This window comes from Oncorhynchus kisutch, linkage group LG26, assembly GCF_002021735.2.
Source record: "Oncorhynchus kisutch isolate 150728-3 linkage group LG26, Okis_V2, whole genome shotgun sequence".
In the NCBI taxonomy this organism is placed as follows: Eukaryota; Metazoa; Chordata; class Actinopteri; order Salmoniformes; family Salmonidae; genus Oncorhynchus; species Oncorhynchus kisutch.
This window is the reverse complement of record NC_034199.2, coordinates 14,882,256-14,901,441: the sequence shown is the minus strand read 5'-3', so window position 1 is coordinate 14,901,441 and position 19,186 is coordinate 14,882,256. Positions and strand designations below refer to the sequence as shown.

Here is a 19,186-nt window from a genome sequence, read left to right as displayed (position 1 = left end):
AGGACACTGGTTTTGGTTGGTTAGATAATTATTCTGGTGTATGGGAAATGTGGGATGTTGTAAGGATGGCAAATCAAGAAACCACACACCAATCTTTGTAAAGTAATGTTTGGGGCAAGCTAGCAGATATTGGAAAGTGCAGTTGTTTGATTGCAACATCTATAAGTGGAATCCAGAACATTTTAGCTTTGAAATTGAACAAACTCTTATGGGCCCCAAAATAATACTCTGTTTTACAGATAATAATTCAAGAGGCCAAAAGTCTGAATTCCACCATCTTTCATGGGCTTTGAGTAGGGGGAAAGTGGTGTGCTGAGGTACAATTGAAGCAGGAGTCATTTTATGATAAATTGCCTTGTTGGGAGCATAGAATTTGAAAGGGATTTTGATGTAAATTAAATGTTCTCCTTGTGCGGTGCTTGTGACAAAATTGCTGTGGTATAGTGCCGTGGCATCATTTAATTCTGAAATCAACAAAGTGTGTGCGTGTCTGTGTGTGTGGCCAGATGTTGCGGCCATGATGCGTAGCAGCAGAACTGTGTAGAAACAGAGGAATATAATGATGGAATGACAGTGCTCTACCAATAGCACTGGTATTCACTATTCACAGGTGGAATTCTACAAGTCATTTAACAGCTCATTTGCACCATGTTAGGACTCTTGTAGGAATATGTTTGTTGGATAGAAGGATGTTTGAACTGAATAAAAAGTGGGACTGTGCATTGTGCCAGCGATGCCTTTTAACAAATGACAGTATTTACATATTTGGGGACATAATTATGCTACATATCAACCTGTTGCCCTACGAAAGGCCAGTTTGTCTTTCTCAGTTATGGAAAAATAGAAAAGTATATTGTCTTGTTTATATGCCCTGATAACATCCAAATGCCATTCTATGGTAAATATTTAGGGAGTATTAATTGCTAGTGACATGGAGCATATTGCAACCATCATTGGCCACCAGATTACCGTCAATTGATCTCTTGTCAAACCATCAATGGCCACCAGATTACCGTTAATTGATCTCTTGTTAAACCATCAATATGGGTTAAATTCACTTGCACAGCTAATCTCAATTGCAACCATTATTGGACACCTCTACTGCTCCCTAAAGCTGATGTCGGTGTTACCTTAGTCCTGCCTGTGACCAAAGTCTCTGAAGATACAGTATGTTCACCCTGTTGATGGGTATTATCAACGGAACCATTTAGTCCTACTTTTTGAGCAGATTAAGTGCAATTCATCGATTTGACAATCCTTCCGTACAACTGAAATAAAGTATTTTCTCATTTACCATGACAAATCTACTGTAGCAATTTACCCATGTGAATGGAAAACTAATGTTGGTGTAGCCTACTCGTAATATTTGATTTGATTCCAATTTATGTTATCCAACTGTCTTTAAAATAAAAATGTCTGGTACGGTCATTTCTTATCAAAATCGGGGGTAAACTATTCCTGGTCTGTCCATATTTGAAATGTGTAACTAAAAGTTAATCAGCCTGTCGGTTTCCGATGCTCCTGATAGGTCGATATTTCATTGGGGGCGGGAATAGAGAACCTAGACACAGCTGTCTGGTATCATCATGGAGTCCATGCAGTTAGACACATCACAGAGTATTAGATGTTGTTATTATGTCAAAGAGGAGGTTGTGGGTGAGAAAAACCAAATAGACAAAGTTAGTGTTACAAAGGAATGAGAGTCAGAGTGCCTCCCAACAGGAAGGGCAAAGATGCATGGCCTTCCTCACAAGAACATGACAACAACAACAACAACAACAACAACAACAACATGGATGAATCACAGAGGAGCTGAAGAATTAGGGAGGAGTGTCTGACCTTGACTGACTCCTCCCGCTTTTCTCCGCAGCCTTCCTCAGTAGCACGGCTGATGAAGGATGCAAGGCCACAAGACCAGACTAGACCCAGCACAAAACACACATCGCCCCCTACAGCTGGGGCTGAGGCAATGCAACAACGCCGATAAGCTCTACATCTTCTGCTCGCAGATGCATGGATCACAATGTTGAAAGTTGGAACAGACAAGCATAGGAACACACTCCATATGCTACCATGCAACGCCCCACACCCACAAACCCACCCACAAACCATCCTCCCTCCACCCTCCACCCCTCAGCCCACCCACCCACCCACGCACACTCCCCCAGCGATAGGACGTGAGAGGGACAGGTTTCCCTGGGCCGTGGTCCCTCCTCTTACCATTGTCCAGTAAGTAAAAGACTGGACTGCAGTGGCTGGCTCTCAGACTGGCCACAGGCTCAGGCATGGAGCGAGGGTCATAGTGAAGGGAGCTTGGGTAGGGAACTGGAATAGGAGATGCAACAGAACACACACTTTTCAGGAGGGAGAAAACAAGACAACATGGGTGAATTGAGATAAATACAAGCAGGTACATAATAGCAGTTGATTCTGAAGATACCAATATAAACGTGTGCGATAAGGTCAAGGTAAGGCTACCATGCAAACACAACCACGACAACGAAAACAACGACTAATACTGCTACTACAACGACTACTATGTCAACAACTACTATCACGACTCACCATCACAAATCACTGCAACTCAATGAAATGTTGTCATTGATGATACAGGTAAAGTAACACCTGTTGTTAACATATATGCTAGGACTTCCCCACAGCCGGTTGTCTAGTCCAGTCACACTCCGGTCAAAATAACCCAGCACCCTTCCAACAGAATTCAGGATGAGAGAGTGTTCTTGACGTATCGATTCCAGACTTGGCTAACAACATGTGCTTTCTTACTGTACTGTAAAATTTGCTCTCTAGCACCTCTCAAACTCATTTTCCAATTCTCGTTAGATTCCTTGTGACAACACAGACTAAATGATGTTTCAAACTTGGTGTGCAGGTGTGTGGTGAACAGTAAGTACATTTAATCCCAGCCACTCTGCTCATTAAAGGAGATAAGAACGGCCACATCCAGCCCAGGCAGGTGGCTTCAGCTCCCCGCTCTCCTTTAAGCTACCCTTTAAACAGCCAGCCTGTGAGCTCAGGGACAGCACCATCACCTCTCCTCTCTTCTCCTGGAGCCTCGCTGTGCCTCTAAATTTATCCTGCTTGGTCAGAGCCACTCTCTGGCATTTCCACTTATTTTGCCCAACCTCACGACTCGCGTCTCGCCCCAGACTACAGGATCTATACTACCATCAGCCACAGCAGCCATCGTGAGCAGAAACCCAGACACAACAAGAGATAGTAACAAAGTAAACAAACAACAACAGAAAGGAGGATATGGCTTCAAAGACGAACATGGGGCCAATTACGGGGCCTAACGGGGGGGGGGGGGGGATGTTTCCCAGTGTGGAGAGGTGCAACGGAAGTAGGAAGGAGGGAGTGAGAGAGAGGAGAGTTGAGACGGGTGATGGTGGGATAGTTAATAGGCTGCCTGCCGGGTCTGGGTTTGGCCAGTGGTGGTCACAGCAGGACTGGGGTGTCAGGGCAAGGGGACAGCAAGAGCCAGCCAGGCTCAGGTCACTAATCACCTCAGAGTTGCTTGGGAGAATAACGACGACAGAATCTCGCCATGAGCCCTCTGCCTCAGGATGGAGACTCTGCCTTTCATCTGCCTGTCATCTGTCCATCTCTTCCTTCCTGCCTCTGATATCCTCTATGTTTCCCACCACTTTTTCTCCAGCCATACCTGTGGCATTCTTTACACACGTCGTCATCATTCCTTTTCTCTGCACCTTTGTAAACACCACACAGTCACACATCACATCCTCATTTCTCTTCCTACCCAATCTCCACCGGTCTCGCTTTTCTCATCTCTGCAATCAATAAAAGGGGTGGGACCAGATAATAGATAGGCTACCCTGACATATTCCACATAGCTATGCACATTGGTATGCATTCCTTCTAACGGCATACCACCAACACTGTATCCTCAGGAGATGTGTGGATACAATGGCAGGGTCAGCCAGGTCTAAGATCCTATAGACCCAAGAGAAACTGCAGTCAGGGCGAGAGAGATAGCGAGAGAGATGGAAAGATAGAGAGAGAAAGAGAGAGAGGGACAGGGAGGGAGCGGGAGAAGGAGCGGGGGGAGAGAAAGAGAGAGAGAGAGAAAGATGGAAAGAGAGAACGCTAGAGAGAGAGAGAGGGAGGGAGAGAAAGAGAGCCTTGTGCAAAGGCCTTACATTTACTGGTCCTACTTCCTCTGAATCAGAAGCCATGTTCATTCATAATGCAGACGCTTATGGCAAATTGATTTCCAAAAGCATACGTCTCCAAACAGAGAAAACATTTTTTGGGATGGACTCATTAAATATTCACAACATGCTCCGGAGCTTAGATTCGCCTCTGGAAATAAGTGTGTAAATATCGGGCAGAATAGATGACGTCAGGAAAAACAGGCCTCATCAATCCCTGTCGGGGGAAAAGTCAGTGGGAAAAGTTTTTCTTCAGAATGGCTGTGCTTTCACAAACACCCCTCACTCCTTTCCTCCACCCCCCCCCCCCCCACACACACACACACCACCTCCCTCCCTCCTCCTCCATCATTCTCTTTCTTCCCCGAATTCTTTCCATTTCCCAAACGCCACACAAAGCATTTCAAGTTATTCACGCCCCACTGACAGGTTTGAGAGTTCAAGTGGATTCTTGCTTCCTGCAAAATAAGATGCTGGTTAAATAGCTGTCTGCTTGAGTACATGCCAATTGACACTTCTTTCTCCGTCCCCTGTCGGCGCGTCAGCACTAAGTGAACCGCACAGACAGAGCAACGTGTGGCGCGCTCCTAAGAGGAACACATCAAACACAGTGACATCACCGTAACAGACATTACAGGTCATTGTTGACACCATTAATCAGCCCCCTTCCACACATTCCGTTATAGATTTAATGTCTGGGGCCTGGTGAGAACATTATTTATAGGTGATGATGGCTCTGTCTGGCAAAGTGATGATTCAAATACGAAGCAAATATGTACACAGAAGAAGAACATGTGTCTAAACTTAAGTTGCTGAGAATCTGCTATCTTAGGCTATGTAAAAAAATATATATAAAAAAATGTACGCAAACACACTCAGAGACATGTACGTACACATACTCCCAGTGAAATAAAGATGGCCTTACATCAAGTATAAAGCAAGGCTGTATAGAAACCAAAGCCTAGAGAACACAGCAGGTCTAACAGCACGGCTGGCATTGTATTCCCATCACACACACATTAGTCCAACAGCAGTATCTCTCTCTCTCTCTCTCTCTCTCTCTCTCTCTCTCTCTCTCTCTCTCTCTCTCTCTCTCTCTCTCTCTCTCTCTCTCTCTCTCTCTCTCTCTCTCTCTCTCTCTCTCTCTCTCTCTCTCTCTCTCTCTCTCTCTCTCTCTCTCTCTCTCTCTCTCTCTCTCTCTCTCTCTCTCTCTCTCTCTCTCTCTCTCTCTCTCTCTCTCTCTCTCTCTCTCTCTCTCTCTCTCTCTCTCTCTCTCTCTCTCTCTCTCTCTCTCTCTCTCTCTCTCTCTCTCTCTCTCTCTCTCTCTCTCTCTCTCTCTCTCTCTCTCTCTCTCTCTCTCTCTCTCTCTCTCTCTCTCTCCCTCCCTCCCTCCCTCCCTCCCTCCCTCCCTCCCTCCCTCTCCAGCAGCTGCAGGCAACCGCTCAATGTTTGCTATCCTCCTTTTTCAGTGTGAAAAAGACAAATATTAAACATTTAGCCCCAGCTCCTTCTCAATGCTCATTCTCAGGCACAGCTGGTTTGGTCTGAGCAGAGAGAGGAGAAAGGGAGGGGAGAGGAGGGGAGTGATAAAGAGGAGGAGAAGGGCAGTGGGAAAAAATGTAACGCTGTCAAACACACACGCGCACACACACACAGAAGCCAATTTTCTGATGCACCAGAACAGTCTGGTGCATCTGGCCTGGGGCAAACTCCCTTACTGGCCAACCTACTCACTCTAACACATCCATCTAGCAAACCTGCAGGCCACTATCGCTCTCTCTCTTTCAAATTATTTATATATATATATATATATATATATATATAAATAATTAGAAAGAGAGAGAGAGGTATATATACATATATATATATATATATATACACACACACACCGAGTATACAAAAGCTCTTTCCATGATAGACTGAACAGGTGATAGCTATGATCCCTTATTGATGTCATTTGTTAAATCCACTTTAATCAGCTAGATGAAGGAGAGGAGACAAGTTAAAGAAGGATTTTTAAGCCTTGAGACAATTAAGACGTGGATTGTGAGTTCAGAGGGTGAATGGGATAGACAAAAAATATAAGTGCTTTTGAACGGGGCATGGTAGTAGACGCCAGGCGCACCGGTTTGTGTCAAGAACTGCAGTGCTGATGGGTTTTTCACGCTCAACAGATTCCTTTGTGTAACAAGAATGGTCCACCACCCAAAGGACATCCAGTCAACTTGACACAACTTTGGGTATTTGGCATTGTATTAGGATCCCCATTAGCTGTTGCGAAAGAAGCAGCTACTCTTCCTGGGGTCCACACAAAACACCACTTCCTGGGGTCCACACAAAACAACAAGAACAGCTCAAAAACAGAACTACCTCATTTCCCCCCAACATCGGACTCCCCTTAACTTCAGACACTCTCTAGCGCTTGGAGAATTTCATCACTTCAAGCTCAACATTTAAATGGACTGGAAAAGAATTGTACGTTTCCTGTTCTCCACTCATTACCTGTATTAACTGCACCTTTTTGAGCTTGTTAGCTGTATAAAAGACACCTGTCCACACACTCAATCAAACAGACTCCAACCTCTCCACAATGGCCAAGACCAGAGAGCTGTGAAAGGACATCAGGGATAAAATTGTAGACCGGCACAAGGGTGGGATGGGCTACAGGACAATAGGCAAGCAGCTTGGTGAGAAGGCAACAACAGTTGGCGCAATTATTAGAAAATGGAAGAAGTTCAAGATGACGGTCAATCACCCTCGGTCTGGGGTCCATGCAAGATCTCACCTCGTGGGGCATCAATGATCATGAGGAAGGTGAGGGATCAGCCCAGAACTACACGGCAGGATCTGGTCAATGACCTGAAGAGAGCTGGGACCACAGTCTCAAAGAAAACCATTAGTAAAACACTACGCAGTCATGGATTAAAATCCTGCAGCGCACTCAAGGGCCCCCTGCTCAAGCCAGCGCATGTCCAGGCCCGTCTGAAGTTTGCCAATGACCATCTGGATGATCCAGAGGAGGAATGGGAGAAGGTCATGTGGTCTGATGAGACAAAAATAGAGCTTTTTGGTCTAAACTCCACTCGCCGTGTTTGGAGGAAGAAGAAGGATGAGTACAACCCCAAGAACACCATCCCAACCGTGAAGCATGGAGGTGGAAACATCATTCTTTGGGGATGCTTTTCTGCAAAGGGGAACGGACAACTGCACCGCGAGATCTTGGCCAACAACCTCCTACCCTCAGTAAGAGCATTGAAGATGGGTCGTGGCTGGGTCTTCCAGCATGACAACGACCCGAAACACACAGCCAGGGCAACTAAGGAGTGGCTCCGTAAGAAGCATCCCAAGGTCCTGGAGTGGCCTAGCCAGTCTCCAGACCTGAACCCAATAGAAAATCTTTGGAGGGAGCTGAAAGTCCGTTTTGCCCAGCGACAGCCCCAAAACCTGAAGGATCTGAAGAAGGTCTGTATGGAGGAGTAGGCCAAAATCCCTGCTGCAGTGTGTGCAAACCTGGTCAAGAACTACAGGAAACGTATGATCTCTGTAATTGCAAACAAAAGTTTCTGTACCAAATATTAAGTTCTGCTTTTCTGATGTATCAAATACTTATTTTTTTATTTATTTTTTTATTTTACCTTTATTTAACCAGGTAGGCAAGTTGAGAACAAGTTCTCATTTACAATTGCGACCTGGCCAAGATAAAGCAAAGCAGTTCGACAGATAAAACGACACAGAGTTACACATGGAGTAAAAACAAACATACAGTCAATAATGCAGTATAAACAAGTCTATATACAATGTGAGCAAATGAGGTGAGAAGGGAGGTAAAGGCAAAAAAGGCCAAGATGGCAAAGTAAATACAATATAGCAAGTAAAATACTGGAATGGTAGTTTTGCAATGGAAGAATGTGCAAAGTAGAAATAAAAAAATAATGGGGTGCAAAGGAGCAAAATAAATAAATAAATTAAAATTAAATACAGTTGGGAAAGAGGTAGTTGTTTGGGCTAAATTATAGGTGGGCTATGTACAGGTGCAGTAATCTGTGAGCTGCTCTGACAGTTGGTGCTTAAAGCTAGTGAGGGAGATAAGTGTTTCCAGTTTCAGAGATTTTTGTAGTTCGTTCCAGTCATTGGCAGCAGAGAACTGGAAGGAGAGGCGGCCAAAGAAAGAATTGGTTTTGGGGGTGACTAGAGAGATATACCTGCTGGAGCGTGTGCTACAGGTGGGAGATGCTATGGTGACCAGCGAGCTGAGATAAGGGGGGACTTTACCTAGCAGGGTCTTGTAGATGACATGGAGCCAGTGGGTTTGGCGACGAGTATGAAGCGAGGGCCAGCCAACGAGAGCGTACAGGTCGCAATGGTGGGTAGTATATGGGGCTTTGGTGATAAAATGGATTGCACTGTGATAGACTGCATCCAATTTGTTGAGTAGGGTATTGGAGGCTATTTTGTAAATGACATCGCCAAAGTCGAGGATTGGTAGGATGGTCAGTTTTACAAGGGTATGTTTGGCAGCATGAGTGAAGGATGCTTTGTTGCGAAATAGGAAGCCAATTCTAGATTTAACTTTGGATTGGAGATGTTTGATATGGGTCTGGAAGGAGAGTTTACAATCTAACCAGACACCTAAGTATTTGTAGTTGTCCACGTATTCTAAGTCAGAGCCGTCCAGAGTAGTGATGTTGGACAGGCGGGTAGGTGCAGGCAGCGATCGGTTGAAGAGCATGCATTTAGTTTTACTTGCATTCAAGAGCAATTGGAGGCCACGGAAGGAGAGTTGTATGGCATTGAAGCTTGCCTGGAGGGTTGTTAACACAGTGTCCAGAGAAGGGCCGGAAGTATACAGAATGGTGTCGTCTGCGTAGAGGTGGATCAGGGACTCACCAGCAGCAAGAGCGACCTCATTGATGTATACAGAGAAGAGAGTCGGTCCAAGAATTGAACCCTGTGGCACCCCCATAGAGACTGCCAGAGGTCCGGACAGCAGACCCTCCGATTTGACACACTGAACTCTATCAGAGAAGTAGTTGGTGAACCAGGCGAGGCAATCATTTGAGAAACCAAGGCTGTCGAGTCTGCCGATGAGGATATGGTGATTGACAGAGTCGAAAGCCTTGGCCAGATCAATGAATACGGCTGCACAGTAATGTTTCTTATCGATGGCGGTTAAGATATCGTTTAGGACCTTGAACGTGGCTGAGGTGCACCCATGACCAGCTCTGAAACCAGATTGCATAGCAGAGAAGGTATGGTGAGATTCGAAATGGTCGGTAATCTGTTTGTTGACTTGGCTTTCGAAGACCTTAGAAAGGCACGGTAGGATAGATATAGGTCTGTAGCAGTTTGGGTCAAGAGTGTCCCCCCCTTTGAAGAGGGGGATGACCGCAGCTGCTTTCCAATCTTTGGGAATCTCAGACGACACGAAAGAGAGGTTGAACAGGCTAGTAATAGGGGTGGCAACAATTTCGGCAGATAATTTTAGAAAGAAAGGGTCCAGATTGTCTAGCCCGGCTGATTTGTAGGGGTCCAGATTTTGCAGCTCTTTCAGAACATCAGCTGAATGGATTTGGGAGAAGGAGAAATGGGGAAGGCTTGGGCGAGTTGCTGTTGGGGGTGCAGTGCTGTTGTCCGGGGTAGGAGTAGCCAGGTGGAAAGCATGGCCAGCCGTAGAAAAATGCTTATTGAAATTCTCAATTATGGTGGATTTATCAGTGGTGACAGTGTTTCCTATCTTCAGTGCAGTGGGCAGCTGGGAGGAGGTGTTCTTATTCTCCATGGACTTTACAGTGTCCCAGAACTTTTTTGAGTTAGTGTTGCAGGAAGCAAATTTCTGCTTGAAAAAGCTAGCCTTGGCTTTTCTAACTGCCTGTGTATAATGATTTCTAGCTTCCCTGAACAGCTGCATATCACGGGGGCTGTTCGATGCTAATGCAGAACGCCATAGGATGTTTTTGTGTTGGTTAAGGGCAGTCAGGTCTGGGGAGAACCAAGGGCTATATCTGTTCCTGGTTCTAAATTTCTTGAATGGGGCATGTTTATTTAGGATGGTTAGGAAGGCATTTTTAAAAAATATCCAGGCATCCTCTACTGACGGGATGAGATCAATATCCTTCCAGGATACCCCGGCCAGGTCGATTAGAAAGGCCTGCTCGCAGAAGTGTTTCAGGGAGCGTTTTACAGTGATGAGTGGCGGTCGTTTGACCGCTGACCCATTACGGATGCAGGCAATGAGGCAGTGATCGCTGAGATCTTGGTTGAAGACAGCAGAGGTGTATTTAGAGGGGAAGTTGGTTAGGATGATATCTATGAGGGTGCCCGTGTTTAAGGTTTTGGGGAGGTACCTGGTAGGTTCATTGATAATTTGTGTGAGATTGAGGGCATCAAGTTTAGATTGTAGGATGGCTGGGGTGTTAAGCATGTTCCAGTTTAGGTCGCCTAGCAGCACGAACTCTGAAGATAGATGGGGGGCAATCAGTTCACATATGGTGTCCAGAGCACAGCTGGGGGCAGAGGGTGGTCTATAGCAGGCGGCAACGGTGAGAGACTTGTTTTTAGAGAGGTGGATTTTTAAAAGTAGAAGTTCAAATTGTTTGGGTACAGACCTGGATAGTAGGACAGAACTCTGCAGGCTATCTTTGCAGTAGATTGCAACACCGCCCCCTTTGGCAGTTCTATCTTGTCTGAAAATGTTGTAGTTTGGAATTAAAATGTCTGAGTTTTTGGTGGTCTTCCTAAGCCAGGATTCAGACACAGCTAGAACATCCGGGTTGGCAGAGTGTGCTAAAGCAGTGAATAGAACAAACTTAAGGAGGAGGCTTCTAATGTTAACATGCATGAAACCAAGGCTATTACGGTTACAGAAGTCGTCAAAAGAGAGCGCCTGGGGAATAGGAGTGGAGCTAGGCACTGCAGGGCCTGGATTCACCTCTACATCGCCAGAGGAACATAGGAGGAGTAGAATAAGGGTACGGCTAAAAGCTATGAGAATTGGTCGTCTAGAACGTCTGGAACATAGAGTAAAAGGAGGTTTCTGGGGGCGATAAAATAGCATCAAGGTATAATGTACAGACAAATGTATGGTAGGATGTGAATACAGTGGAGGTAAACCTAGGTACTGAGTGATGAAGAGAGAGATATTGTCTCTAGAAACATCGTTGAAACCAGGAGATGTCATTGCATGTGTGGGTGGTGGAACTAATAGGTTGGATAAGGTATAGTGAGCAGGACTAGAGGCTCTACAGTGAAATAAGCCAATAAACACTAACCAGAACAGAAATGGACAAGACATATTGACATTAAGGAGAGGCATGCTTAGTCGAGTGATCAAAAGGGTCCGGTGAGTGGAGAGGTTGGTTGGTGATTTAGACAGCTAGCCAGGGCATCGGTAGCAAGCTAGCATAGGATGGAGGTCTGTTGTTAGCTACCTCTTGCGTCAGTAGATTAGTGGGGTTCCGTGTGGTAGAGGGGATTAATCCAAATCACACAACAACAACAAAAATAAAAACAATAGATATAGTTATAGAGGCCCAAGAAGAAAAAAAATTAAAAAAATAAATATATAAAAAAAATTGTCCGATTGTCTATTCAGATAGCAGCCGGTAAGACAGCTAACGGTTAGCAGGCCGCAGATGGGCGTTCAGGTAACGTCGCGACGGAGGAGCCAGCCGAATAACTCCTTCGGGTAGATAACGTCGGCAGTCCAGTTGTGAAGGCCCGGTGGGGCTCCGCGAAAGCAGTAAAACGGGTCCGGATAGGTGACTGCAGCCCAGGTGTGATTGATGGAACTCAGGAGTGATTGACGGAGCTTGCTAGCTCCGGAATAATTGATGTTTGCTCCGGAATCGACGAAGGCCGATAGTCACACGGATAGCAGCTAGCTAGCTGTGAGATCCGGGTATGAATGTCCAGAGAGCAGTCGAAATCCAGGGACATGGAGAGAAAAATTGGTCCGGTATGTTCCGTTCCGAGCCGCGCTGCGCCGTACAGAACTGGCGATAGATTTTCGAGCTAAAGGATAGCTGATGACCACAAACCGTGGTTAGCTGGATACTAACGATTTGCCAGTAAAGGAGCTAACTAGCTTCTGAACTAGCTTCTGGATTAGCTTCTGGCTAGTTTCAGGCTAGCTTCTTGGAGTTTCTGGCTAGCTTCTTGGAGGATTACAGATCTGAGGTAAATAATACTTTTTTATAAATATACATTGGTGAGGCGGGTTGCAGGAGAGTGTTTTGAAGATGAGTTGATGGAAAATAAAAATAAAATGTATGTGAAAAAGTTGTAAATATATATATATACAGGACACGACAAGACGAGGACAAAAGACGTCTGAACTGCTATGCCACCTTGGCACCCTTATGTCATGCAATAAAATGCTAATTAATTACTTAAAAATCATACAATGTGATTTTCTGGATTTTAGTTTTAGATTCTGTCTCTCACAGTTGAAGTGTACCTATGATAGAAATTACAGACCTCTACATGCTTTGTAAGTAGGAAAACCTGCAAAATCGGCAGTGTATCAAATACTTGTTCTCCCCACTGTATAAACTCAGCAAAAAAAGAAACAGCCCTTTTTCAGGACCCTGTCTTTCAAAGATAATTCGTAAAAATCAAAATAACTTCACAGATCTTCATTGTAAAGGGTTTATACACTGTTTCCCATGCTTGTTCAATGAACCATAAACAATTAATGAACATGCACTAACAGGTTACCGACGGTAGGCAATTAAGATCACAGTTATGAAAACTTAGGACACTAAAGAGGCCTTTCTACTGACTCTGTAAAACACCAAACGAAAGATGCCCAGGGTCCCTGCTCATCTGCGTGAAGGTGTCTTAGGCATGCTGCAAGGAGGCATGAGGACTGCAGATGTGGCCAGGGCAATAAATTGCAATGTCCGTACTGTAAGACGCCTAAGACAGAGCTACAGGGAGACAGGACGGACAGCTGATCGTCCTCGCAGTGGCAGACCACGTGTAACAACACCTGCACAGGATCGGTACATCAAAACATCACACCTGCGGGACAGGTACAGGATGGCAACAACAACTGCCCGAGTTACACCAGGAATGCACAATCCCTCCATCAGTACTCAGACTGTCCGCAATAGGCTGAGGGACTGAGGGCTTGTAGGCCTGTTGTAAGGCAGGTCCTCACCAGACATCACCGGCAACAATGTCGCCTATGGGCACAAACCCACCGTCGCTGGACCAGACAGGACTGGCAAAAAGTGCTCTTCTCTGACGACCCCTGTCACACCCTGGCCTGACCAAATATATAACGAAAACACAAAAATACAATGACCAAGGCGTGACAGAACCCCCCCCCCCCCCAAGGTGCGGACTCCCGGACGCACCTCAAAACCATAGGGAGGGTCCGGGTGGGCGTCTGTCCATGGTGGCGGCTCCGGCTCGGGACGTGGACCCCACTCCATAAATGTCATAGTTCCTCCCCTTCGCGTCCTGGGATAATCCACCCTCGCCGCCGACCATGGCCTAATAGTCCTCACCCAGAACCCCACAGAACTGAGGAGCAGCTCGTGACTGAGGGGCATCTCGGGACTGAGGGACAGCTTGGGACTGAGGGGCAGCTCGGGACTGAGGGGCAGCTCGGGACTGAGGGGCAGCTCGGGACTGAGGGGCAACTCGGGACTGAGGGGCAGCTCGGGACTGAGGGGCAGCTCGGGACTGAGGGGCAGCTCGGGACTGAGAGGCAGCCCGGAACTGAGAGGCAGCCCGGAACTGAGGGGAAGCCCAGTACTGAGAGGAAGCCCAGTACTGAGATGAAGCTCAGGTAGGTAGTAGGCTCCGGTAGATCCTGGCTGGCTGGCGGATCTGGAAGATTCAGGTTGACTAGCAGATCTGGAAGATTCTGGTTGACTAGCAGATCTGGAAGATTCTGGTTGACTGGCGGATCTAGCTGCTCTATGCAGACTGACAGCTCTGACTGCTCCATGCAGGCTGACAGCTCCTTGCAGACTGGCAGCTCTTTGCAGACTGACAGCTCTGACTGCTCCATGCAGGCTGACAGCTCTGACTGCTCCATGCAGGCTGACAGCTCCTTGCAGACTGACAGCTCTGGCTGCTTCATGCAGACTGACATCTCTGACTGCTCCATGCAGGCTGACAGCACCCTGCAGACTGGCAGCTCCTTGCAGACTGGCAGCTCTTTGCAGACTGACAGCTCTGGCTGCTTCATGCAGACTGACAGCTCTGACTGCTCCATGCAGGCTGACAGCTCCTTGCAGACTGGCAGCTCTGGCTGCTTCATGCAGACTGACAGCTCTGACTGCTCCATGCAGGCTGACAGCACCCTGCAGACTGGCAGCTCCTTGCAGACTGACAGCTCTGACTGCTCCATGCAGACTGACAGCTCCTTGCAGACTGGCAGCTCCTTGCAGACTGGCAGCACCTTGCAGACTGGCAGCTCCTTGCAGACTGACAGCTCCCTGCAGACTGGCAGCTCCTTGCAGACTGACAGCTCTGACTGCTCCATGCAGACTGACAGCTCCTTGCAGACTGGCAGCTCCTTGCAGACTGGCAGCTCCTTGCAGACTGGCAGCTCCTTGCAGACTGACAGCTCTGGCTGCTTCATGCAGACTGACAGCTCTGACTGCTCCATGCAGGCTGACAGCACCCTGCAGACTGGCAGCTCCTTGCAGACTGGCAGCTCTTTGCAGACTGACATCTCTGGCTGCTTCATGCAGACTGACAGCTCTGACTGCTCCATGCAGGCTGACAGCTCCTTGCAGACTGGCAGCTCCTTGCAGACTGGCAGCTCCTTGCAGACTGGCAGCTCCTTGCAGACTGACAGCTCCCTGCAGACTGACAGCTCCTTGCAGACTGACAGCACCCTGCAGACTGGCAGCTCCTTGCAGACTGACAGCTCCCTGCAGACTGGCAGCTCCTTGCAGACTGACAGCTCTTTGCAGACTGGCAGTTCTGGCTGCTTCATGCAGACTGACAGCTCTGACTGCTCCATGCAGGCTGACAGCACCCTGCAGACTGGCAGCTCAGGCTGCTTCAAACAGGCAGGAGGCTCCGGCAGCGCTGTAGAGAAAGAAGGCTCTGATAGCGCTGAACAGGCGGGAGACTCCGACAGCGCGTGGTGCGGGCACTGGTGATACTGGAGCGAGGACACGCACAGGAAGCCTGGTGCGGGGAGCTGCTACCGGAGGACTGGTGTGTGGAGGTGGCACAGGATGTGAAAGGCTAGGGATGTGCACAGGAGGCCTGGTGCGTGAGGCTGGCACCAACTTCACCAGCCGACTAACACGCACCTCAGGACGAGTATGGAGCGCTAACTCAGGTGCCATCAAATCCCCGACACGATCCGTCGGACGAATATGATATCTATAGCACCAAGCTAGCAACTCCCTCATTACTCTCCACTCCACTTTCCCCATTAACTCCTTCACAGTCTCTGCTTCACTCACCTCTAACACCGGCTCTGGTTCTGGTCTCCTCCTTGGCTCCTCACGATAAACAAGGAGAGTTGGCTCAGGTCCATCTCCTGACTCAGCCACTCTCCCTCTGAGCCCCCCCCCCCAATAATGTTTTTGGGGGTGACTCTCGGGTTTCGCTCTGCGCCGCCGTGTCTGTTTCTCCAACTCCATTCGCCTATAGCCTTCTTCGCACTGCTCAAGCGAATCCCATGCGGGCTCCTGCACTCTCTCTGGGTCGGCCGCCCACCTGTCGAGTTCTTCCCACGTCGTATACTCCATGCCATTGCTGTCCATAACGTCCTCCTTTCGCTGCTCCTGCTGTCGCTGCCTGTTACCACGCTGCTCGGTCCGTTGGTGGTGGGTGATTCTGTAACGGCGTTCTTCGTTTGTCGAAAGAGAGTCGGACCGAAATGCAGCGTGGTGGTTAATCATGATCTTTAATGAAGAAAACGGCGATACATTAAATAACTTATAAATACAAAAACAACAAACGGAACGTGAAACTTATTACAGCCTATCTGGTGAACACTGGAACAATCACCCACGAAAGACAAAGCGAAACTCAGGCTACCTAAATACGGTTCCCAATCAGAGGCAACGAGAATCACCTGACTGCTGATTGAGAACCGCCTCAGGCAGCCAAGCCTATACAACACCCCTAATCAGCCGCGATCCCAAATACTACAAACCCCAATACGAAAATACAATAACATAAACCCCTGTCACACCCTGGCCTGACCAAATATATAACGAAAACACAAAAATACAATGACCAAGGCGTGACACACATGTTACTTTTTCTGATAATAAACGCAGTTGACAGTGAAATGACGTTTCTTTTATTGTGTAAAAGAATCGCTGTTTATTGTAAAATTCGACCGAGCGAAAGATCACACATAATTTAACATACAACTTCTTACCTAAATGATTCATACTCCTTTACATGTTAGTATTAAACTAGTATCTACTCAAAACATGAGATTAATCTGTAAAACAAACAATGAGGCATGATTTGGTTTCAACACTGAAGAAGATGTTGGTGAAGAACTATTTTTAAGCGTCTACAGGAGGGCGCACCGGGCTACGCGATGATAAATTGACAGGAGAGTCATTTTTCCTTACTGGAAGGCTAGTCAACTATCTAGAAACACTTCAGATACGAGGTTGGTGTCTCTTTTTTGAACAACAACAAAAAGATGGTGTTAGTCCACTCTGCCACCAGGAGGGAGCTAGCATGCCATGTTTTTTAACTCATACAATGCTGTTTATTTGAACCTATTCAAATGAAAAACATTGCAAAGGAAACAAGCACTCATTAACCTTTTCCCTGTGAGTTCCAAATATCTCAAACAGTTTTTTATTTATTTGCGTGACTGTTCCAAAATGGGATTGTTACTCAACAGGACAGTTAACCCGCCTAGCACGCAAACCAAGCCCTGCTAATTATCTACTGGCTATGTTTCAACTTGTCATTTTTTAAATGATTTTCTAACAAGTTTTATTTTCAAACAGTTTGAATTGAGGTGTGTTTTCCGAAATCCTCATTAATTCACATAAGAATTAGCCCATTTCACCGTTGTGGACAATTTATGTTTGAGGCTTTACTGAGCCAGACAAACTTCTCCCTTCGAGGAGAGCCCAGGCACTTCCCCAGTGATTCCCCAGATCAAGTATCCACACATTTGCCCATCTCTAGTCAGAACTGGCACAAACCTTTTTCCTACGGCACATTTTCTGTCTGCTCCTCATTGCCTTTATTGTTGTTTCCCTTACAAATAATAACTTTGGACATGTGTGTGCGTTCCTATCAAAGTACGGGCTTATTTTCTGCATATGGTGTTGTCGTTTCTACTGTAGCATTCTTTATGTATGGAGCATAATGTATTTACTGTTTTATTTATGTTTTCAAGTACTGGTGACAAATCATGCATTCCGATTCTTGCGTAGATTATAATGGACACACATGAAAAATAATTTTGTGAAGGTTGCACTGATTATAATTAGCTAATGCTAAAGCTATTTCCCAGATACTTGTGGCGCCATGTTTGTTGGCATCATACAATGCATTCTGGTTGTCACGTAAGTGTCTGTCAGACCAAAGATGTTATAACAAAACGAGGTGAAGGGGAGGTGCACTCGACTGGTTTTTGGGGCAACTGGGAACTTTATGGTGCAACTGGGAATTTTCAGGTCGGAAAATTGGAACTCGAGAAAATTGACAGAATTCCCGAGTTCGAATTTCGAGTTAGATGACCGTTCAAATCATTTTTTCCACAGTCGGAGCTTGTTTTTTTTCTGAGTTCCCAGTTGTCTTGAACACACTAAAGTCGGAAGTCTGAGATTTTCAAATTCCTAGTTCCCAGTTGTTTTGAACGCGGCATCAGATTGTAACTAAGGTACCTCAGGCTTGCCAGCTCTAATTCCCCTTTCCAGGTTTATTTTTTTTTAAATGTAGCTCAGAAACTTCTCCTGTGTTTGCCACCATTTATTGATAAATCCTACATCATAGTAATATTTCCTGTATCATATCCCCCGATAATATCTTCCCCCATTTCTACCCCCCATAGACTTGAAAACCCTCCACACATTAAATGAACCCCTCCACAAAGCCCCCATAAAATGATTTCATCCATATCTGGCAACCCTGTTTAGCTTTCGTGTTACAGTTAGGCTAGGCAGCAGGCTTGTATTTGGGGTGATGCTCTGTGAGAATATAACGTTTTATTTGCTTTGTGATTTGTCAAAAACTGTAAACGACTTGTCAAGTAATGTGCTCCGGTTCTTGTATACACTGTAACAAGTACATTGAAGATTTGTAATATGCTGAAAAGTTGCCAAACAAAGTTTGCACAGCCATCTTTGACTTAGACATTTATTTGCTTCTTATAGTGAGTTGCATTCTAGGATTAGGGAGTTTTTGCTTGTCAAACATAAACAAACATGGCTGCCATCATAAAGAATTTAGCGGCTGTTAGCTTAGCTGTTAGGTTGCTAACTTATGTTTGTTTGTTTTTTTTGTCAGCGCCACCTGTTATTTAGACTGGTTTATGGAACGCGTCTGATTGAGGATGTGGTCCGTCTGATGCTTGGATGATGAAGGTCACATTTACCTTTTATTTCCCATCAGCACTAAACATTGTTTAGATGCTTTTCAGACAACAAGGCTGTTTAGAGGCGTTTGCTGCATCATACGTTCTGTTGCTACTGTCCCAATCACATATTTGCGTTGCGATGCTGCAGGGACCACTGAACGCGTCAAAGGGTTAAATGTCCTGACAATGCTCCAAAGCAATGCAACTATCCTTTCCAAGGACGTTGTGGTAAGGTTTACCATAGAATGCTCAATAACCACGCTCTCACCGAGCTCTAAGAAACATATGGTTTGTTATGTGCTAGCTGGGAACACTTTAAGAAGTATCCTTCCAGGTTGATATGTTAATACAGTTACCATTCACTTCAAGTTAAAGTGATGCCCCAAAGGTAAAGTGTCCATACCCCAGTGACAGGTACAGAGTCCATACCCTGAGGCCAGGTTCTTGCTGAAACCGA

The 19,186-nt window shown here is 46.3% G+C and overlaps 1 protein-coding gene across 6 annotated transcripts in view; it reads right to left on the bottom strand.

Moving 5' to 3' along the window:
- The window catches only part of stxbp5l (syntaxin binding protein 5L), a 218,138-nt gene that overhangs the window by 22,980 nt on the left and 175,972 nt on the right, over positions 1–19,186 (bottom strand). For all 6 annotated transcript variants that reach the window (XM_031805714.1, XM_031805719.1, XM_031805717.1 and 3 more), the window contains one exon: positions 2,221–2,325. In XM_031805714.1, coding sequence (XP_031661574.1) covers positions 2,221–2,325 — 105 coding nt within the window. The remainder of the gene's footprint in view (positions 1–2,220; positions 2,326–19,186) is intronic.